This window comes from Pseudophryne corroboree, chromosome 5 (assembly GCF_028390025.1).
Source record: "Pseudophryne corroboree isolate aPseCor3 chromosome 5, aPseCor3.hap2, whole genome shotgun sequence".
Lineage (NCBI taxonomy): Eukaryota > Metazoa > Chordata > Amphibia > Anura > Myobatrachidae > Pseudophryne > Pseudophryne corroboree.
The window spans coordinates 61242792-61267626 of NC_086448.1; the positions used below are offsets into that span (position 1 = coordinate 61242792).

Here is a 24835-nt window from a genome sequence, read left to right on the forward strand (position 1 = left end):
TTTTGTATATTAGTGCACAATAAAACTAGCTACGGCTAGGTTGCACAAAAACTCCGGACTGGTGTGCTATTTCCTGGATGCTGTGCATTTGGAAGGGCCCATCTACTCCTACCTTGATCTCCTCACAATATACTGCATGCGCAGTATCTAATTTTTAGGAAGAGTCTTTCGATAACAGTGAAAGACTCCACCGATATCCCAGGATATAACTTTCAGGGTTATCGCTATCCCTGGGCATTACATTACGCGGGGATATTTTTGTACAAATAAAAAAAAATGAAATAGTCCATCGCGAGACAGACTGATAATAATTGCGGCACTACAGCAATTACTAAAATATAGGCGCCCCAAGTTCTTAAATATCAAGAACATCTACCTGAACTATATAGAAAGCCCCCACTTCCCAAACCTCCATATTGTTGTCAGTGTCATATCATCCTGAACAAGGGGTGTTGAGGCCCTGGTTATTACCCAGTACAGTGCTGTATGTCTCAATTCTAATTCGCTACCGAGGTCTGTGCAAGACACCTATTTCTGCATAGATTTCTCATAAACTGTGGTGTAGCATACTGTAGCGCTAATTCTAAGGGTTTATTTCACTGTAAAAACTGTCAATATGGAATAAGTAACATTACAGCACTGTAATGTACTCTATACGATACTCTCAGTCTGTATATGTGTTTGACGGTAGAAGAACCATGAAAACACGCAGACCGGTCCTTCAGAAAATGTCGGCCGTAGAGCAATTTAACTAAATATTTGTTTCTGCGTGTTTTGTTTTTTTTGTCATCAATTCTACGTTTAATCCTCTTAAAGTCCAGAGGAATCTATAAACTAAATTAGTTCATTATCTTGCCAAAACAGCAGTGCAGTCTCCCATGTCGGCAGTGAATAGAGCTGACGGCCTGACTTCCGCTGCTATTTAGTATCTCCCGTAATGTTACCAGACGCTGATAGAGCTTTGCTAGAACTCTCCCATTGCTGCTTCTGACCTATTTGTAGCAGTTAGTACAGATTTTTGGAATCTTACACAAGCAAAACACGTCGTGCTGTTTACGTGGTGTAATGTTACATCTACGTTCATACATCGTCAGGATGATGAATGAGGCTTTTGTTATGGCTCTCTGGGTCTTTACCTCTGCTCCGCTTGTTTTGGAAATGTAAACAGACGCTTCCACCTGTATATGGTCTTACGCAGGTGGGAGTGTATACTGCCTATACACAATCAAGAAGCAATCTAGGCTATGTTTAAACATCGGGCATGAAGAATAATACAAAATACCCTCTGAATTTAGGTGCTTCATCGTCTTGTTACTGCTGACCCCATAGAGACCAGCGTTGTTACTTGCGCTATGGTGCGTTGCGGAAAAGATGTGTTTTCCTGAATGCTGCTAATCTTTATGGCAAATGGATGCATTCGGAGAAGCCTAGGTTACTTCCAGTGACCTCCCAAGCACAAGTATAAGTGATAACATCAATCACATCACTTGTATTTGTATAAAAACAAATGCCAGGTGTTACTAGGCCCTGTGTTGGGCTTCTGCACTAAAAGCACTGAATGGCTGAACCAATGCGGAACATACATCCAGCAGAAGGAAGTGTCCTCAGGAGAATGTTGTCAGTGAATTCCGGGGGAATCCGTAAGTTCAGAGGTTCTTATGGGCCGATTCAGACCTGTTTTGCTGCTGCGCGTTTTCTCACAGGCTGCGATCAGGTCTGCACTGCACGTACGTATGCACCGCAATGCGCAGGCGTGACGGACCGCAGCAATGGGGATCGCCGGTCAGCGACGGGATGGTGTGAAAATTCCGCAAGGAGATTGACTGGAAGAGGGCGTTTGTGGGTGGCAACTGAACGTTTCTAGGGCGTGTCCGGAAAAAACGCAGGAGGGACACAGCGTTTTGTGGGAGGATTTCTGACTCAGCTCCGGCCCCGATCATCACAGCATGTAAGACCTGAGCTGCGCAGAGACTACACAAACTGCTGTCTCTGCAGCTCTCCAGCACATGCGATCGCACACCTGCACACACACACACAATACCCTCCCCCTGTAGGCGGAAACTACCTGATCGCAGGGTTGCAAAAAATACACCCTAGCGATCAAGTCTGAATTACCCCCTTAATCAATAGTCTGCACTGCACTCTCATGATGTCACCAGTGATGTCACAGATTCTTAGTGAATAAACAGGCTGCACTCTCAAGCTCACAACAGTGATGTCACAGGTTCTTAGTGAATAAATAGGCTGCACGCTCATGATGTCACTGTTTCTTACTGAATAGAAACAGTGAACAGAAACAATGCACTCTCATGATGCCACCAGTGATGTCACAGATTCTTAGTGAATAAAATGCCGCACTCTCATGATGTCACTATTGATGTCGCAGGATCTTTACGAATAAATAAACAGACTTCTTCTCATACTGAACCCCCTGAAGTCACAGGTTCTTAGTGAATAAATAGGCTGCACTCTCATGAGGTCACGAGTGATGTCACAGGTCCGTAACTGATTTCCCATAAGGAACCCTATGACGTAACAAGTTTTTAGTTAATAATTAGCTGCATTCTCATTATGGGTCAGAGTTGAACACATGGCCGAATGCGGCCGCATCTAGCAATGTACTGCACGCTGTGCATGTGTCACATGGTGCATACGGGTGTCGTACGGTATGCCGGCGCTCGGGCTCCCGGCGCCCAGCATACCGGCGCCGGGAGCCCGACCGCCGGCATACCGACAGCGTGGCGAGCGCTATTCTCCTTCGTGCACCCCCACGAGGGAGAATAGTTGTCGGTATGCTGGGTGTCGGGATTCCGGCGCCGGTATACTGTGCGCCGGGATCCCGACATTCGGCATACAGAAGACCACCCGGTGCATACGCATCTTTGCGCGAAACAGGCATTACTAGGTAGCAAGTAGCAGTACACAGAACTATCTCTTGGGTGCACAGCCAGAGTTACGCCATATTCTGAGGCGCCTGTATGCCAAGAGGACGCCTGTATCAGATGTCTCTTGCACTTAGGCATGGGGTACATGTAAGAGCCAATGGTAATGATGACAGCTGCGCTCACGTAGGGATAAGGTGGGGCAGTGCCATGTGTACTGTACTTATTAGTACATGTGTACACACGCATTAGAATTCCGTTTGCAATCCAATGCGGCTGCATTTAATAAATTGGCTGCTTTCTCATGATGTCACTGGTTTCTAGTAAACCGATCACCTGCATCCTCCCAAATAACGGTTCATTACCTATATACGTGTAATGTGTGTAGGTGATGAGTGCACCTGAAAACCCGATAACAGCTCTGTAGTTCCCACGAGGTATTATATGGCAGCTTTCCTCACGCTGGCTAGGCACTACCTCTGCATATGGAACACCCTGGGAGAGTTTTCACACGCCCACCTTAGTATGATAAAAGATAACAGAAGTCCAGACCTTTCAGGTGGAATACGAGAGAGATAAAAACATGCACTGTCAGATATAAGAGCCATCATAAACCAACTGGGAATTTCTTAAACTGGGATTTTTATAAAAACATGTCTCGCAGATTTAATCCCACAGGTTACAGCAAGGTACTATCAAAGATATTGCTAAAATGCTAATATGACAGCAGATCTCAGACTTTCAACTGACCAACATGGAGAGATGGGCAGCAACTGCAACAGTGGCATCTACAGGGTAAAAGGCAGTACTGCATGACATAAAGCAACGCCAGTGACGTCTACAGGGTAAAAGGCAGTACTGCATGGCATAAAGCAACGCCAGTGACGTCTACAGGGTAAAAGGCAGTACTACACGGCATACAGCAACGCCAGTGACGTCTACAGGGTAAAAGGCAGTACTGCACGGCATAAAGCAACGCCAGTGACGTCTACAGGGTAAAAGGCAGTAGTGCACGGCATAAAGCAACGCCAGTGACGTCTACAGGGTAAAAAGCAGTACTGCATGGCATTAAGCAACGCCAGTGACGTCTACAGGGTAAAAAGCAGTACTGCATGGCATAAAGCAACGCCAGTGACGTCTACAGGGTAAAAGGCAGTACTGCACAGCATAAAGCAACACCAGTGACGTCTACAGGGTAAAAGGCAGTACTGCACGGCATAAAGCAATGCCAGTGACGTCTACAGGGTAAAAGGCAGTATTGCATGGAATAGAGCAACGCCAGTGACGTCTACAGGGTAGAAGGCAGTATTGCATGGAATAGAGCAACGCCAGTGACGTCTACAGGGTAGAAGGCAGTATTGCATGGAATAGAGTAACACCAGTAACATCTACAGGGTAAAAGGCAGTACTGCACGGCATAAAGCAATGCCAGTGACGTCTACAGGGTAAAAGGCAGTACTGAACGGAATAGAGTAACACCAGTGACGTCTACAGGGTAAAAGGCAGTACTGCACGGCATAAAGCAACGCCAGTGACGTCTACAGGGTAAAAGGCAGTACTGCACAGCATAAAGCAACGCCAGTGACGTCTACAGGGTAAAAGGCAGTAGTGCACGGCATAAAGCAACGCCAGTGACGTCTACAGGGTAAAAAGCAGTACTGCACGGCATAAAGCAATGCCAGTGACGTCTACAGGGTAAAAGGCAGTATTGCATGGAATAGAGCAACGCCAGTGACGTCTACAGGGTAGAAGGCAGTATTGCATGGAATAGAGCAACGCCAGTGACGTCTACAGGGTAGAAGGCAGTATTGCATGGAATAGAGTAACACCAGTGACGTCTACAGGGTAAAAGGCAGTACTGCACGGCATAAAGCAATGCCAGTGACGTCTACAGGGTAAAAGGCAGTACTGCACGGCATAAAGCAATGCCAGTGACGTCTACAGGGTAAAATGCAGTACTGCACGGCATAAAGCAACGCCAGTGACGTCTACAGGGTAAAAGGCAGTACTGCACGGAATAGAGTAACACCAGTGACGTCTACAGGGTAAAAGGCAGTACTGCACAGAATAGAGCAAATCCATACTGAGAAAAAGCATAAGAGCCGTAGCCACCCAATTATCTGCAGCACACATTGCAGTAATTCTTACTTACAATCTAAATAAAACAGAACACAGAGTTGTGAACGGTGAAGGGACCAGGGACTTACTCCCTTCTTCCTAGTCTCCAGCTACTACTTTGATGAATTCAGAAATTATTAAATGACCTCGGTCATACACTTAGCATGGACCAATCCAGGAATAATGAATAGCAGCAGCAGAGTGTATGATTTGTGGCAAGTAATCGCACATGCATCTCCTGCTGCATAAGCGTCAGACTTGGGACAAACTGGAAATACCACAAACAGACAGAGAAGCTATAGAAGACGTAGGTGCCAGATGTTACTGTATTTACTAAGAAATGACTTTGTCATAACTAAATTTCTTCCATTTAATTCTGCGCCAAATGCTGGCCCCCTAATCATTTTCTCTACAACACACAAGACGCAGATAATAGTTGCACTGCTGTATGCACACGTACAGATGTTATACATCTGATCTACAGTGGCACATACAGTTCACCTATCTCCTTATCAACATTACAGGCTGTCACTTTGCGCACTGCGCCAATATTAGGGCTATAAACTAATACATGGTGAATTGACTCAGTGTTTCTTCAGCCCAACAAACGTCTGGACACCCTAGTCACCGACCGGTACACGTTACACTTCTCTGCACATATTACGCCGCTGTTTTTCCATCTATTATCCTGTTCATGCTTCTGTCAGTAAAATTAGAAGCTGGAGGTAAGTGCAGCTGAACACGTCGGGTGGGTTAGGGAGCCGCCCCCGCACTCCTCGGTCTGCGCACTAACCTCTCACACATCGCTGCCTTGTTGATGAGTGGCATGACAATGGCGTGTGCCGTGCAGTCACGACAACTGACACGGAAAAGGGATTTCTTTGAAAAATGCGTGCTATTTTTAGTGTGTATTTTGCTCTTAATTGTTGAACATCATATGCTTCCTTCTTTGCATCATTTGTTCCTTGTACTTTTCCGAGTGTTTAAAAAAACATGAAACCTCTCAGGAGGCAGAGAAAACGTTCCAGAGTCGCGTCCAAACAGTCCGGATCCACGGCCTCGCAACGCGGCCCCAAGATGTTCGCAACAAGGTTTAATTTTCGGCCTGATGCTCTTGTGCTCTTGCTAACTGGCAACTTGGGAGCGTGGTATAGCAGATCTACACTGTCTAGACAGACAGTCATTAGGTCGACCCCCATATGGTCGACCCCCATATGGTCGATATTCATTAGCTTGAGAGGGTCAAAAAGGTGGACATGACAATGGTCGACACAAAAAAAGATCTGTATTTGTTTATTGTGGGTGTCATTTTGGGGATCCGGTCTGAAGATCGACAGTGTCTAGGTCGACAATGTTTTGGTCGACCACTATTGGTCGACAGTCACTAGGTCGACATGTTTTTAAGGTCGACATTGTTTCTAGGTCGACAGGTCAAAAGGTCAACATGAGTTTTTCACATTTTTTTTAAAACTTTGTCATACTTAACGATCCACGCGGACTACGATTGGGAATAGTAACCTGTGCCGAGCGCAGCGGCACCATGCCTGAAGAATGGCGAGCGAACACGGTGCACTAATTGGGCTTCCTGGTCACTGTACGGAGAAAACACCACCCAAAAAACGTGAAAAACTCATGTCGACCTTTTGACCTGTCGACAGAGAACATGTCAACCTAGAAACCCTGTCGACCTATAGTGGTCGACCTAGACACTGTCAATCCAATGATCCACACCCATAATTTTGTATGATTAGCCATATCTAAGCAGAGTTAGTGGAAACGTGTACCCTCTCCACACTTTGGGAAGATTACTACTCCCAATCATAGTCCACGTGGATAATAAATCAAGCAAAAGTAGGAAAAACATGGAAAAAAAAGAAGACTGTGTCGACCATTGTATGTCGACCTCGAGCACTGTCTGCCTTTTACTTATACACCTTTTTACCATGTTGCCCTATACACTGGAACTGACTGGGTGTAGATTTAAGACTTCTAAAAAATGAAATGTGGTGGTGTTGCCCATAGCAACTTATCAGATTCTAGTTATCATTTCTCTGCTGCATCTCAATGGTTGTTAGGGGCGACAGCACCATTTGTCAATTTTAGAAGCTTTAGTAAATCTACTCCCTAGGCTTCCTCTGACTAACCACTCTGACAGTGATATCCCAGGCCCGCTGCTGACAAAGGGGGAGATGTGTCAAGCCTCCTAAAAAGAATGGAGAAGTGGGCACGTGGAGAAGTTTCCAACAGCAACCAGCCCGTTCTCACCTATTATTTTATAAAATGCACTTGATAAATTACTAGCTAGGAGCTGGTTGGTGGCGTCTTTAGGAGACTTGATACATCTTGGCTTTTGCATATGACTAATGGATCAGGCTTTGATATTTCTGGCTCATTGCTGACTTCATCTCTGGATCACCTGTCTGGCTTCCTGCTATTAGGAACAGTCCGTGAGCCTTACATAGTAGTGCTGCCTCTGCTCACAGGTCTGTGACATTTCCTCTGACAGGCCTCACAAAACAAAAGTTACAATAAGTAAGGGGCAAAGGGGACGCCCCGCCTTCACAAATATTACAGGTGTACCCCACTACTAGTCTGGCATCTCGGTACACGAAGCACTGGATTGGCATAAAGAATGCATTGTGAACAGCTATTATTTAAAAAACACCACACAACACCCAGACTTTACTATCATCTACAATCTGCTCCATCAGGTTTACGCTTGAGATCTGGGGGATTCATTTAAAGGAAGTCTGCATGTCCGAATATTTATTTCTTTATAAACAGCTTCTTATATAGTGCAGCAAATTCCGCTACGATTTACAATTGGAAACAGTGATCAAACAAAACTGGGTAATAACAGACAGTAATCGAGGTAGAAGGGCCCTCCTCGCAAGCTTACAATCTATAGGACTATCCCACCCATCTTACGCCTCTCTGGCACCAAACTCTATTTCCTTTAGAGGCTAGTACAGATTCTCATTCAGCTTGGAGGCCACAGCTGTAAGCAGTGTTCATCGTTTACTGGGAGCACTCGACCTAGTCACACGTGCTGATCTGCTACAGAAACACCACTTACCGCGCTCTCTGTTGCAAAACTGTGAATGCAACTCGACATAAACATTAAATCGTGTATTACATACCCTCCAACTGTACCTATTTGGCTGGTACAGTACCGTGTTTTTATGTTCTGTACTGGCCAAAAAGGGCTTTGTACTGGATTTTGGCATCTCTCAATCCTATTAATTCCTATGGGAGCTTCATAGAACCACACCCCCTTCACGAACTTGTACTTGGTTTTCGTCACAGCAGTGTTGGAGGGTATGATATATCATACTTTACTTATACCAGGAACCTCCTGCACGCTCATGAGTCTCACCAGTAGATCGGCCCAATCTTACAGGTAGAGGATTGGGCAGTTGTAAATTGCCAGGACAGCTAGATGCTGCCCAAGTGTACAGAGTCTATAGCAGGCAGTACTTTGTGCAGGCCCAAAAACCTTGATTTAATGAGCACAACCACCGGGGCAGATATTCCTAATGACCCTCTATTCCAGGGATGTTCAACATGCAACTGTTGTGGAACTACATATCCCAGCATGTTCTGCCACAGTTTTAGAATTCCCTAATAGCAACACTGTGACTGTGCATGCTGGGATGTGTAGTTCCACAACAGCCGGATGGGCTAGATCAGGCCTGGCCAACCTGCGGCTCTCCAGCTGTTGTGAAACTACAAGTACCAGCATGCCCTGACACAGTTTTAGCATTCCCTAATAACAAAACTGTGACAGGGCATGCTGGGATTTGTAGTTTCACAACAGCTGGAGAGCCACAGGTTGGCCAGGCCTGGGCTAGATGTTGAGTACCCCTGCTCCAAACTGCCTGGAAGCTCCATCCGTAGGTCCATCACGCTACTTTCACTGTTTCCCCTTTATATCCATGTCGGACATTAGGACATCCCTGATACACACTGTAATGTACACTATGTACTCAGTGGTATCAAGTGATAGGTACTGAGGTTAGGAACCTTCCTTGCTTAGCACAGAAAATGGTATTATTTATGTAGGATGTGTCTGCAAATACCTGTAGACCCGCTGGGATGCTTCAGTCTATGTCATATGATGTTTAAACACAAGAAAACAAAGTAAAGAGATTTATTAGTTGCTGTATTGTAGTTGAGTCTGATGTGAAGAGCAGCTGTCAGTATGAGGCATACTATAGTACAAAACCCACAGTGTGCCCGCTGTCTGCTGGTAGTGGTGGCAGCAATTGTGAGGGCTGTGCACAACATTCCGCCCATGGTATATGTTTTCTATAGGAACTCGAATCCTTATAAATTTCAGCCTATATGAGAACACACCTTACGACTCCTGTTCCGTCTCTACGGAGTTTGATAAATGCATAATGCACAGTAAGACACACTATCCCCGGCACAGTAAGAGGCACTATCCCCGGCACAGTAAGAGGCACTATCCCCGGCACAGTAAGACACACTATCCCCGGCACAGTAAGACGCACTATCCCGGCACAGTAAGACGCACTATCCCGGCACAGTAAGACGCACTATCCCCGGCACAGTAAGAGGCACTATCCCCGGCACAGTAAGACGCACTATCCCCGACACAGTAAGACGCACTATCCCCGGCACAGTAAAACGCACTATCCCTGGCACAGTAAAACGCACTATCCCCGCCACAGTAAAAGGCACTATACCCGGCACAGTAAGAAGCACTATCCCCGGCACAGTAAGAGGCACTATCCCCGGCACAGTAAGAGGCACTATCCCCGGCACAGTAAGACGCACTATCCCAGACACAGTAAGACGCACTATCCCCGACACAGTAAGACGCACTATCCCCGGCACAGTAAGAGGCACTATCCCCGGCACAGTAAGAGGCACTATCCCCGGCACAGTAAGAGGCACTATCCCCGGCACAGTAAGACGCACTATACCCGGCACAGTAAGACGCACTATCCCCGGCACAGTAAAACGCACTATCCCCGGCACAGTAAGAGGCACTATCCCCGGCACAGTAAGACGCACTATCCCCGGCACAGTAAGAGGCACTATCCCCAGGCACAGGAAGACGCACTATCCCCAGGCACAGTAAGACGCACTATCCCCGGCACAGTAAGAGGCACTATCCCCGGCACAGTAAGACGCACTATCCCCGGCACAGTAAGAGGCACTATCCCCGGCACAGTAAGAGGCACTATCCCCGGCACAGTAAGACGCACTATCCCTGGCACAGTAAGACGCACTATCCCCGGCACAGTAAGAGGCACTATCACCGGCACAGTAAGAGGCACTATCCCCCGCACAGTAAGACGCACTATACCCGGCACAGTAAGAGGCACTATCCCCGGCACAGTAAGAGGCACTATCCCCGGCACAGTAAGAGGCACTATCCCCCGCACAGTAGGACGCACTATCCCTGGCACAGTAAGAGGCACTATCCCCGGCACAGTAAGACGCACTATCCCTGGCACAGTAAGAGGCACTATCCCCGGCACAGTAAGAGGCACTATCCCCGGCACAGTAAGAGGCACTATCCCCGGCACAGTAAGAGGCACTATACCCGGCACAGTAAGATGCACCATCCCCGGCACAGTAAGACTCACTATCCCCAGCACAGTAAGAGGCACTATCCCCGGCACAGTAAGAGGCACTATCCCCGGCACAGTAAGAGGCACTATCCCCGGCACAGTAAGAGGCACTATACCCGGCACAGTAAGAGGCACTATACCCGGCACAGTAAGACGCACTATCCCCGGCACAGTAACAGGCACTATCCCCGGCACAGAAAAACGCACTATCCCCGGCACAGTAAGACGCACTATCCCCGGCACAGTAAGACGCACTATCCCCGGCACAGTAAGAGGCACTATCCCTGGCACAGTAAGAGGCACTATACCCGGCACAGTAAGATGCACCATCCCTGGCACAGTAAGACTCACTATCCCCAGCACAGTAAGAGGCACTATCCCCAGCACAGTAAGAGGCACTATCCCCGGCACAGTAAGAGGCACTATCCCCGGCACAGTAAGACGCACTATCCCCGGCACAGTAACAGGCACTATCCCCGGCACAGAAAAACGCACTATCCCCGGCACAGTAAAACGCACTATCCCCGGCACAGTAAGACGCACTATCCCCGGCACAGTAAGACGCACTATCCCCGGCACAGTAAGAGGCACTATCCCTGGCACAGTAAGAGGCACTATCCCCGGCACAGTAAGACTCACTATCCCCGGCACAGTAAGAGGCACTATACCCGGCACAGTAAGACGCACTATCCTCGGCACAGTAAGACGCACTATCCTCGGCACAGTAAGACGCACTATCCCCGGCACAGTAAGACGCACTATCCCCGGCACAGTAAGACGCACTATCCCCGGCACAGTAAGACGCACTATCCCCGGCACAGTAAGAGGCACTATCCCCGGCAAGGTAAGAGGCACTATCCCTGGCACAGTAAAACGCACCATACCCGGCACAGTAAGACGCACTATCCCCGGCACAGTAAAACGCACCATACCCGGCACAGTAAGACGCACTATCCCCGGCACAGTAAGACGCACTATCCCCGGCACAGTAAGACGCACTATCCCCGGCACAGTAAGACGCACTATCCCCGGCACAGTAAGACGCACTATCCCCGGCACAGTAAGACGCACTATCCCCGGCACAGTAAGACGCACTATCCCCGGCACAGTAAGACGCACTATCCCCGGCACAGTAAGACGCACTATCCCCGGCACAGTAAGACGCACTATCCCCGGCACAGTAAGACGCACTATCCCCGACACAGTAAGACGCACTATCCCAGACACAGTAAAACACACTATCCCCGCACAGTACTCAGTCGGCAGCAGCCCTGCAATGTCTAGTGCACAAAGCATTGATTCTATTTAATTACAGCGTCCTCAGAGGGACTGCATTGTGCTGTATGCAGCTAAGCCGTACAACAATTGGATGCAATCTCTTGAGCGCGGCCAATATAATAAACCTGGAAAACTGACAATTTTCCAGTGATGTGTTCGCTCTACAGAGAAATCAAAGGTCTCCCAAGTGTTGCAACACCCAGTACACTGTAACTGCTGTACAAGCCATTAAACCTTCACATGAAAGCATACACCTAAACCATTAAACAGGTTAGAGGAACCACGTAAACTTTCCCAAGGGAAATAATGGTCAGAGTTCACACGTAACATACACAACTTGTCTGTCAATATGTATTATATTTTAAGTGCATAGAATTGGATCATACACTTTGGCAACTGAAACAAAAATAAAAAAACACTACAGGACCTGATTTAGTGTAGTACGAAATTCCGCACACAACATCGATGGTGAAAGATCTGGGAAGAATCAGTACTGCGCACTCCTTCTGCGAGATCGCTCGCAGTCTCATGAGTCACATGCTGCGGTTGTTTGGGTGCGGCAACGGTAAGCGTTTTACAAAACGGGGGAATGTGTTTATTTAACCTCCTTCTGTCGTTAAGTACAAAGCAATGGCAGCCCGCGTGTTATAATACCAGGTAAACAATGGTAACGTGCTACACCATAACCAGGGACCCGCCATCAACGATGGTTACTGGGGTTCCGGGTTCCCCCACCATTGTGTGTGCAGAGGCTAGAGAGCGTAAGATCACCTAAGGGGGACTGGACAGCCAATACAAGCACAGCTCATGCCTCAACGCAATAAATAACATACTAAACAGCAGAAGCCACAACTAATGCTTTCTTACTTTGTGTTCTCAGGTCTCTCAGCTGCTCTTTCAACTGGACATACTTCTCGGCCTTCCACAGGTCCTCCTCTGTGTTCTCGCTCTGCAGGGCAGTATATCGCTCTTGGACAAGCTCTCTTAAATCCGGGATCTCATCCGGAGGATCACGTTTTAGCTGCAGAGAGAAACAAGTGAAAGAATACATGAATTATTCCTGATGAATCCTTGAACACATGCATTGCAATCCGATTGTACAACCAGACTGACTACCAATAAACAAGTGGTTGTGCCACACACACACACACACACACACACACACACACACACACACACACACACACACACACACACACACACACACACACACACACACACACACTACAATTCTAAATTAAAAGACCTTTGCAGTCTATAGGGCGGTATTCAATTGTTTGAAAAGTCAGCTGGTTGTTTGTTTTTTCCTACCTAACAGACACCCAACTGACTTTTCAAACAATTGAATATCCCCTCTATGTGTTATATAAGGTAGTTGTAATATGGACTTTACCATAGCTACAAGCTTTAATCAACTTTGCCATGACTGTGTTTGGATGTAACTTTTCCATCCAAATCTTAACAGCTTATTTGTCAATCACACAAATAATTGCTAAAAATAAGTTAAGTAAAAAACAAAAAAACCACGGTTGAATGACAACTTTAATTTAAAGGCCTATAAATCCAATATGGAAATGGATGAGGTATAATACAAAATCTTCCAACTCCTGATGTGTGATGTCACTAGTCATGACACACCTATTTCCACTTTGATAAACCCAATCTGTTTCCATATAGCTGCCCCTAAATGTATTTACTCATATGAAAAGCTTCAAACGTAACACGTACGTTTCTTGCCTTACACTTTCAGACCAGGTAATGGCCCTCATTCCGAGTTGATCGGTCGCAAGGCGAATTTAGCAGAGTTACACACGCTAAGCCGCCGCCTACTGGGAGTGAATCTTAGCTTCTTAAAATTGCGACCGATGTATTCGCAATAATGCGATTACTAACTACTTAGCAGTTTCAGAGTAGCTCCAGACTTACTCTGCCTGTGCGATCATTTCAGTGCTTGTCGTTCCTGGTTGACGTCACAAACACACCCAGCGTTCGCCCAGGCACTCCCACCGTTTCTCCGGCCACTTCTGCGTTTTTCCCGGAAACGGTAGCGTTTTCAGCCACACGCCCCTGAAACGCCGTGTTTCCGCCCAGTAACACCCATTTCCTGTCAATCACATTACGATCGCCGGAGCGAAGAAAAAGCCGTGAGTAAAAATACTTTCTTCATAGTAAAGTTACTTGGCGCAGTCGCAGTGCGAACATTGCGCATGCGTACTAGGCGGATTTTCACTGCGATGCGATGAAAAATACCGAGCGAACAACTCGGAATGAGGGCCAATATAACAACTGATATAACTAGCGCGGTCGGGGAATTTGTGTCTGTTCTGCGAAACCGTGAAGAAGCCCAAACACACAGTCAGACTTGGAGTATACAGTATATATGGAGGCGTCCCTTTCCTGGGCCAAAGCTATGTTCATTATAATGCAGTTTACTCATTTGCCCAGAATTAGTGACATCAGTGAGGCACAAGCAACTCATGCCTCATGGCTGTAAATAGTTATTAGTCGACCAAAATTGTCCGAGCACGTAACATGGTTTCTGCCACTGAGCATAGAAGAACACTTTAGGACAGTGGTGCCCAGACGCAGTCCTCAAGGCAGCCCAACAGTACAGGTTTTCGGGATTTCCCGGCTTGTGCACAGATGGTATAATCAAACTGATTGAGTTACTAATTAAGTTACCTATGCCTAAACATGGATATACTTAAAATCTGGACTGTTGGGGTGCCTTGAGGACCCACAGCTTTAAGACAAGGACAGTGGGTTCTAAAAACACATAGCCAAAATACTACTAACATGCACACACGTGGATAAAGGCACTTGCCTGGTGCGGCTGCATCAGACACAACCACACAGCAGGTTGGGTTTTCCAAGGCATGGTCACATGTGACACTGTCCCCTTGTGTGGCCTTCGGTGCCCCCTGTATAGCGGCAGGGAGGAGGGGACATTCGAGCAGGAGGGGGTGCAGTCAGGAGGAAGATTCTCCCCATATGTATCAACTGATTTCTTAAAAGGGGAACGTGGCCACACCCACCTGCTCCTCTCTGGTTGATCATCAAAGGTATGATATACGAGTAGTCGATTATATATATATATATATATATATATATATATATATGTCTGTGTAAAAATAGAAGTAATCAGCGTCTAATAATGCCTAGAAAATGACGGTGGGGACATAGAATGATATTTAGTGAAAAAAATGGGACAAGCACTTATCTCAGATAGGAATCTTCGGTCCTCAGACCAATATCATCACAGTAATATGCAAAAGAGAAAAAGAACAACCAATAGTGTGCACCGTTTAAACCTATATGTAATTATAGCATTTTTCTACTTAGTGAGTGTTAATTGGAAATGCTCCCAGAATATCACACTCCACAATAGCGTAGTAGAAAGATAATTTTTCACATTTAATTAAGTACATAAAATATATCCACGGTTTAAAACGAGCAGGTATCGCACGTACAAGAAACAAATGATATAGAAGCTTATCTTTCCATAAAAATAGGGTCCAGGATATCTCCCTTCACTTTTACTTTAGTACATAAATTAAACCACGGTTTAAAACGAGCAGGTATCACACGTACAAGAAACAATAGATATAATAAGAATTTACTTACCGATAATTCTATTTCTCGGAGTCCGTAGTGGATGCTGGGGTTCCTGAAAGGACCATGGGGAATAGCGGCTCCGCAGGAGACAGGGCACAAAAAGTAAAGCTTTCCGATCAGGTGGTGTGCACTGGCTCCTCCCCCCATGACCCTCCTCCAAGCCTCAGTCAGGTACTGTGCCCGGACGAGCGTACACAATAAGGAAGGAATTTTGAATCCCGGGTAAGACTCATACCAGCCACACCAATCACACCGTACAACTTGTGATCAAACCCAGTTAACAGTATGATAACAGAGGAGCCTCCGAAAGATGGCTTCCTAAACAATAACCCGAATTAGTTAACAATAACTATGTACAATTATTGCAGATAATCCGCACTTGGGATGGGCGCCCAGCATCCACTACGGACTCCGAGAAATAGAATTATCGGTAAGTAAATTCTTATTTTCTCTATCGTCCTAGTGGATGCTGGGGTTCCTGAAAGGACCATGGGGATTATACCAAAGCTCCCAAACGGGCGGGAGAGTGCGGATGACTCTGCAGCACCGAATGAGAGAACTCCAGGTCCTCCTTAGCCAGAGTATCAAATTTGTAAAATTTTACAAACGTGTTCTCCCCTGACCACGTAGCTGCTCGGCAAAGTTGTAATGCCGAGACCCCTCGGGCAGCCGCCCAAGATGAGCCCACCTTCCTTGTGGAGTGGGCCTTTACAGATTTAGGCTGTGGCAGGCCTGCCACAGAATGTGCAAGTTGGATTGTGCTACAGATCCAACGAGCAATCGTCTGCTTAGACGCAGGAGCACCCATCTTGTTGGGTGCATACAATATAAACAACGAGTCAGATTTTCTGACTCCAGCTGTCCTTGCAATATATATTTTTAATGCTCTGACAACGTCCAGTAACTTGGAGTCCTCCAAGTCACTTGTAGCCGCAGGCACTACAATAGGCTGGTTCAGATGAAATGCTGACACCACCTTAGGGAGAAAATGCGGACGAGTCCGCAGTTCTGCCCTGTCCGAATGGAAAATCAGATATGGGCTTTTGTAAGATAAAGCTGCCAGTTCTGACACTCTCCTGGCCGAAGCCAGGGCTAGTAACATGGTCACTTTCCATGTGAGATATTTTAAATCCACCTTATTTAGTGGTTCAAACCAATGAGATTTTAGAAATTCCAAAACCACATTGAGATCCCACGGTGCCACTGGAGGCACCACAGGAGGCTGTATATGCAGCACTCCCTTAACAAAAGTCTGGACTTCAGGAACTGAAGCCAATTCTTTTTGAAAGAAAATTGACAGGGCCGAAATTTGAACCTTAATAGATCCCAATTTGAGACCCATAGACAATCCTGATTGCAGGAAATGTAGGAATCGACCCAGTTGAAATTCCTCCGTCGGAGCACTCCGATCCTCGCACCACGCAACATATCTTCGCCAAATGCGGTGATAGTGTTGCACGGTTACTTCCTTCCTTGCTTTAATCAAAGTAGGAATGACTTCTTCCGGCATGCCTTTTTCCTTTAGGATCCGGCGTTCAACCGCCATGCCGTCAAACGCAGCCGCGGTAAGTCTTGAAACAGACAGGGACCCTGCTGAAGCAAGTCCCTCCTTAGAGGTAGAGGCCACGGATCTTCCGTGATCATCTCTTGAAGTTCCGGGTACCAAGTCCTTCTTGGCCAATCCGGAACCACTAGTATCGTTCTTACGCCTCTTTGCCGTATAATTCTCAATACTTTTGGTATGAGAGGCAGAGGAGGAAACACATACACCGACTGGTACACCCAAGGCGTTACCAGCGCGTCCACAGCTATTGCCTGCGGATCTCTTGACCTGGCGCAATACCTGTCCAGTTTTTTGTTGAGGCGAGACGCCATCATGTCCACCATTGGTCTTTCCCAACGGGTTACCAGCATGTGGAAGACTTCCGGATGAAGTCCCCACTCTCCCGGGTGAAGGTCGTGTCTGCTGAGGAAGTCTGCTTCCCAGTTGTCCACTCCCGGGATGAAGACTGCTGACAGTGCTATCACATGATTCTCTGCCCAGCGAAGAATCCTTGCAGCTTCTGCCATTGCACTCCTGCTTCTTGTGCCGCCCTGTCTGTTTACATGGGCGACTGCCGTGATGTTGTCCGACTGGATCAACACCGATTTTCCTTGAAGCAGAGGTTCTGCCTGGCTTAGAGCATTGTAGATTGCTCTTAGTTCCAGAATGTTTATGTGAAGAGACGTTTCCAGGCTCGTCCACACTCCCTGGAAGTTTCTTCCTTGTGTGACTGCTCCCCAGCCTCTCAGGCTGGCGTCCGTGGTCACCAGGATCCAATCCTGTATGCCGAATCTGCGGCCCTCCAATAGATGAGCACTCTGCAACCACCACAGAAGAGATACCCTTGTCCTTGGAGACAGGGTTATCCGCTGGTGCATCTGAAGATGCGACCCTGACCATTTGTCCAACAGATCCCTCTGGAAAATTCGTGCATGGAATCTGCCGAATGGAATTGCTTCGTAAGAAGCCACCATTTTTCCCAGGACTCTTGTGCATTGATGTACAGACACCTTTCCTGGTTTTAGGAGGTTCCTGACAAACGCGGATAACTCCTTGGCTTTTTCCTCCGGGAGAAAAACCTTTTTCTGAACCGTGTCCAGAATCATCCCTAGGAACAGCAGACGAGTTGTCGGCATTAACTGGGATTTTGGAATATTCAGAATCCAGCCGTGCTGTTTTAGCACTTCTTGAGACAGTGCTAATCCCCTCTCTAGCTGTTCTCTGGACCTTGCCCTTATTAGGAGATCGTCCAAGTATGGGATAATTAATACGCCTTTTCTTCGAAGAAGAATCATCATCTCGGCCATTACCTTTGTAAAGACTCGAGGTGCCGTGGACAATCCGAACGGCAGCGTCTGAAACTGATAGTGACAGTTTTGTACAACGAACCTGAGGTACCCCTGGTGTGAGGGGTAAATTGGAACGTGGAGGTACGCATCCTTGATGTCCAAGGACACCATAAAGTCCCCTTCTTCCAGGTTCGCTATCACTGCTCTGAGTGACTCCATTTTGAACTTGAACTTCTTTATGTATAGGTTCAAGGACTTCAGATTTAGAATAGGTCTTACCGAGCCGTCCGGCTTCGGTACCACAAATAGAGTGGAATAATACCCCTTTCCCTGTTGTAGAAGAGGTACCTTGACTATCACCTGCTGAGAGTACAGCTTGTGAATGGCTTCCAAAACCGTCTCCCTTTCGGAGGGGGACGTTGGTAAAGCAGACTTCAGGAAACGGCGAGGCGGATCTGTCTCTAGTTCCAACCTGTACCCCTGAGATATTATCTGCAGGATCCAGGGATCTACCTGCGAGTGAGCCCACTGCGCGCTGAAATTCTTGAGACGACCGCCCACCGCCCCCGAGTCCGCTTGAGAAGCCCCAGCGTCATGCTGAGGCTTTTGTAGAAGCGGGGGAGGGCTTCTGTTCCTGGGAAGGAGCTGCCTGTTGGTGTCTCTTCCCCTTTCCTCTGCCTCGTGGCAGATATGAATATCCCTTTGCTCTCTTGTTTTTAAAGGAACGAAAGGGCTGCGGTTGAAAAGTCGGTGTCTTTTTCTGTTGGGGAGTAGCTTGAGGTAAAAAAGTGGATTTCCCGGCTGTAGCCGTGGCCACCAAATCTGATAGACCGACTCCAAATAACTCCTCCCCTTTATACGGCAAAACTTCCATATGCCGTTTTGAGTCCGCATCGCCTGACCACTGTCGCGTCCATAAACTTCTTCTGGCTGAAATGGACATAGCACTTACCCGTGATGCCAGTGTGCAGATATCCCTCTGTGCATCACGCATATAAAGAAATGCATCCTTTATTTGCTCTAAAGACAGTAAAACATTGTCCCTATCCAGGGTATCAATATTTTCAATCAGGGACTCTGACCAAGCTACTCCAGCACTGCACATCCAGGCTGTCGCTATAGCTGGTCGTAGTATAACACCTGTATGTGTGTGTATACTTTTTTGGATATTTTCCATCCTCCTATCTGCTGGATCTTTAAGTGCGGCCGTCTCAGGAGAGGGTAACGCCACTTGTTTAGATAAGCGTGTGAGCGCCTTGTCCACCCTAGGAGGTGTTTCCCAGCGCGCCCTAACCTCAGACGGGAAAGGGTATAAAGCTAATAACTTCTTTGAAATTAGCATCTTTTTATCGGGGGCAACCCACGCTTCATCACATACATCATTTAGTTCTTCTGATTCGGGAAAAACTATAGGTAGTTTTTTCACACCCCACATAATACCCTGTTTAGTGGTACCTGTAGTATCAGCTAAATGTAACGCCTCCTTCATTGCCAAAATCATATAACGTGTGGCCCTACTGGAAAATACGGTTGATTCGTCACCGTCGCCACTGGAATCAGTGCCTGTGTCTGGGTCTGTGTCGACCGACTGAGGCAAAGGGCGTTTTACCGCCCCTGACGGTGTTTGAGGCGCCTGGACAGGCACTAACTGATTGTCCGGCCGTCTCATGTCGTCAAACGACTGCTTTAGCGTGTTGACACTATCCCGTAATTCCATAAATAAAGGCATCCATTCTGGTGTCGACCCCCTAGGAGGTGACATCCCCATATTTGGCAATTGCTCCGCCTCCACACCAATATCGTCCTCATACATGTCGACACACACGTACCGACACACAGCAGACACACAGGGAATGCTCTTAACGAAGACAGGACCCCACTAGCCCTTTGGGGAGACAGAGGGAGAGTTTGCCAGCACACACCAAAAGCGCTATATATGACAGGGATAGCCTTATAATAAGTGCTCCCTGTATAGCTGCTTTTATAATATAATTTTTGCCACTATTTTGCCCCCCCTCTCTTGTTTTACCCCGTTTCTGTAGTGCAGTGCAGGGGAGAGACCTGGGAGCCGTCCTGACCAGCGGAGCTGTGTAAGGAAAATGGCGCTGTGTGCTGAGGAGATAGGCCCCGCCCCTTTTCCGGCGGGCTCGTCTCCCGCTCTTTAGTGTATTCTGGCAGGGGTTAAATATCTCCATATAGCCCCCGGAGGCTATATGTGAGGTATTTTTTAGCCAAATAGGTTTTCATTTGCCTCCCAGGGCGCTCCCCTCCCAGCGCCCTGCACCCTCAGTGACTGCCGTGTGAAGTGTGCTGAGAGGAAAATGGCGCACAGCTGCAGTGCTGTGCGCTACCTTTAGAAGACTGAGGAGTCTTCTGCCGCCGATTCTGGACCTCTTCATGTTTCAGCATCTGCAAGGGGGCCGGCGGCGAGGCTCCGGTGACCATCCAGGCTGTACCTGTGATCGTCCCTCTGGAGCTGATGTCCAGTAGCCAAGAAGCCAATCCATCCTGCACGCAGGTGAGTTCACTTCTTCTCCCCTAAGTCCCTCGTTGCAGTGATCCTGTTGCCAGCAGGACTCACTGTAAAATAAAAAACCTAGCTAAACTTTCTCTAAGCAGCTCTTTAGGAGAGCCACCTAGATTGCACCCTTCTCGGCCGGGCACAAAAATCTAACTGAGGCTTGGAGGAGGGTCATGGGGGGAGGAGCCAGTGCACACCACCTGATCGGAAAGCTTTACTTTTTGTGCCCTGTCTCCTGCGGAGCCGCTATTCCCCATGGTCCTTTCAGGAACCCCAGCATCCACTAGGACGATAGAGAAAAAAGCTTATCTGTCTATCAAAAGAGGGTCCAGGGTAATTCCCGACGCGTTTCGTCCCAATGCAAAGGACTTTGCATTGGGACAAAACGCGTCGGGAGTTACCCTGGACCCTCTTTTGATGGACAGATAAGCTTTTATCTTGTACGTGTGATACCTGCTCGTTTTAAACCGTGGTTTAATTTATGTACTAAAGTAAAAGTGAAAGGAGATATCCTGGACCCTAGTTTTATGGACAGATAAGCTTCTATATCATTTGTTTCTTGTACGTGCGATACCAGCTCATTTTCAACCGTGGATATATTTTATGTACTTAATTAAATGTGAAAAATGATCTTTCTACTACGCTATTGTGGAGTGTGATATTCTGGGAGCATTTCCAATTAACACTCACTAAGTAGAAACATGCTATAAGTACATATAGGTTTAAACGGTGCACACTATTGGTTGTTTCTTTTTCTCTTTTGCATATCACTGTGATGATATTGGTCTGAGTAGGGCCGGTTCCGGGGCTTCTGGCGCCCTGGGCGGCATTAGGGGGCGTGGCTTCGTACAGGGGGCGTGGTCATTTACGCCCCCTGTACAGACTGAAATGATGTGCAGTGCGCGATGACGTCATCGCGCACCGCACAGTAAAGGACCTCTCCACGAAGGGAAACTAGACGCGTACGCGTCTAGTTTCCCTTCCCAGCGGCAGCGGGGGGGCAGCGGCCAACGGCAGCAGGGGGGCACACAGCAGCAGCGGATCTTGCCCTGGTGCGGCGCCCTCCGGATGGCACCCTGCGCCCTCCGGAAGGCGGCACCCCGGGCAAAAGTCCTGCTTGCCCGTGGCAAGATCCGCTACTGGGTCTGAGGACCGAAGATTCCTATCTGAGATAAGTGCTTGTCCCATTTTTTTCACTAAATATCATTCTATGTCCCCACCGTCATTTTCTAGGCATTATTAGGCGCTGATTACTTCTATTTTTACACAATCTAATCACCATAATTTGTTATCAGCTGCCACCCACGTTTGTGAGGAATGCATGTGAAAATATTTTAATAAGAAAATATTTTAATATTTTACTACAGATTATAAGTATTTGATCCACATGAGCGCACACTTATACATTTTGACGATATATATATATATATATATCATTATTTTTTTTAAACTACATTATTTCTTTCTTTGAATTTTTTTAAAATTAAAATTATGTTGACTAAGTTTTAAACAGATGATCTTAATTTAATTCAAACATTCAGACACCCCCTATTATCTACATGGTTTCTGTATTTTATACAAATGTAAACCTTTGTATTATGTTCAAGTTATCTGCATAGTGCCTTCAGTCCTATTGGAGAAAATCACTACATAAATAAACTCATGTATGACGTATGGGAGAAGGAGGCAATACTTATCCAATGGGCAAGCATCCCTACCTCCTCTATTCTCACACTCACTGTGCCACTGCACTTGGAGACCGGTACATGAACAGACAAGTGTAGGGTACTCAGCAGCCAGTTTGCGGGCCTGGCACATGTTCCATGTACAATACAGGGAACGGAGCCAACGTGCACAAATGCGTATCGTGACCTGTTTACACTGCATTCCTTAATGGCTCTTGCATCACTTCCACAATGATTTTCAGGTGTTTACAAAGAGAAAGAAAGCTGCCAGGTACTTTTATGGCTGCCATTCCAACTGTAAAAGGTCAACTCAAGGCGTAAGCCTATAATACAATATATATATATATATATATATATATACACATATACGTAACATAAGACTGTCCCCTATTATTTAACATTACAGTTCCTAACTTGCCAAGCATTGTCAGGCTAGGAGGTGTAGTTTCAAGAACAAGCCACCAGATACCCGCAGATCACTTCTGTAAAAATGGGCTATTATGCACAAATCTAACTAACACATCCTAAATAACAATAGGCACAGTGACTTCCTGAAAATGATGTCACAGTCAATGAATGGCCCATTTGCTATTGCTATAGTGAGATACAACAAGGCCTATCTGCGCAGCTAACAAGGGTACTGTATTTTACCTTTTCAGAATGGAGACGTGGACAAGAGTAGACATTGCCCACGGCAACCAATCAGCTTATAGCTAGCATTTGTCAAGTACAATCTATAAAATGATAGGTAGCAGCTGATAGGTTGCTATAGGCAACTTCTCCACCCTTTAGAACAGGGATTGGCAACAGGCAGCCCCTCACGCCTTCACTTGCAGGCACCAGTTTCTTCCTGCTTTGTTGCTATAGGTGTTTGTTATTTCTTACCATTCCTATTTAAAAGTCCCACTGATATATTATTACATATAGTTGTCTCTTTGATTGATTACATGTATTAATTTAACTTGCTACTGAAACATGAAAGGAACATGTGATGCCCGATGGAGTCCCAGAAGTGTATCAGATTACCTATCGCTGATTTAGGAGGTTTGATACATCACCCAGCAAGGTTGCAGTGGCCCACAGGTGCACAGGGGAAATCCCTGGTGGACCCAACAGCCTCCTGTAGGGATCAATAACTTGGTGGAGCAGAATCATGAACTTGGGTGCTTGGTTTCTCTTTGGAAACTACATCAAGATTACTCATCCTGCCAAAGTGGGAGGTCCTGAAACACCCCTATCTACTCCTCCTAATAAAGGGGTCTTGTTCTTTCAATGTCCTCTCCAATGGTTGGCCAAGCCCATCTGTGGTGGGGTTGGGCATACCCCCTTTGCTGGCTGGCCACGCCTCAGAAGCTTGGGCCCTTACCCCTGCATTACATTGTGGACTCTTCATGTCCCAGTCCGACATGTTCTCCCCCCATGGAAACTCACTGACTCTTGCCTGAGACTACAGGAATGCACATTTATGTCTATCTGAACATTGGTCAAAACTGCCGTGGACCAGCCTCATCAATCCTCAATAGTATTCATATTTCTTATTTCAGCTGTATGACGGGTGTGTGGAACAAAGCTCAGCCGCTGTGCAAACCAACAATGAGATCACATTTCTAGCCGTGTCCACTAAGTCTGCGGACGGAACTACTGATATAGTAAATATATCTGGGAGCTGGTAGTATTTTCTTATTGCATAATTGTATAAACTTTGTCCCACAGCTGTAGTTAGACTAACAAATCAGTTGGAGACAAATTCCAGTGGGGAATTTTCTGAGAAAATAAAGGTAATGGTATCATTTCGAGTAAGTTGAAGTGGGTGTCAAACTTTGAAAACTGGAACGTGTTTTCTATAAGAGACATGTATAACATGCGTCTAATTCTGAAGTCTGGACAGAGAGGAAGGATCAGGTTTCGGCGAGATACTGAAGGACAGACATGAATTACAGAAGGAAATCATTAGAGAATATCCCACTGCTGAAGATGTACTAGCAGGGGCAGCAACAAAACAGCCAATTCCTCTGTAAATGATTAATCTTAGTGCAGTCATGTATATGGGGTGTGCTAATACCATAACACCAGTGCCGCTTGTGTGTGGAGCAACCGCTTCTCCTGCAGGGAAATAAATACAGTACACAATGTCAAAAAATATAATATTGTTACAGACCTATTGTCAGCCTCCAGATGAAAGCTTATTTATAAAAGCTATCTGGGCTGGCAATCTTTTAAATCATGTTGTTGGAGTACCTCTACCCGCCCGCAAACAGCCGCATGTCAATCTGATCTGAGAACATCGGGTTTGGCCCTGAG

The 24835-nt window shown here is 46.7% G+C and overlaps 1 protein-coding gene across 4 annotated transcripts in view; it reads right to left on the reverse strand.

The window, feature by feature from the left end:
• NSMCE2 (NSE2 (MMS21) homolog, SMC5-SMC6 complex SUMO ligase) overlaps window positions 1-24835 on the reverse strand; it is a 461402-nt gene that overhangs the window by 172518 nt on the left and 264049 nt on the right. For all 4 annotated transcript variants that reach the window (XM_063921296.1, XM_063921298.1, XM_063921299.1 and 1 more), the window contains one exon: window positions 12749-12902. In XM_063921296.1, coding sequence (XP_063777366.1) covers window positions 12749-12902 — 154 coding nt within the window. The remainder of the gene's footprint in view (window positions 1-12748; window positions 12903-24835) is intronic.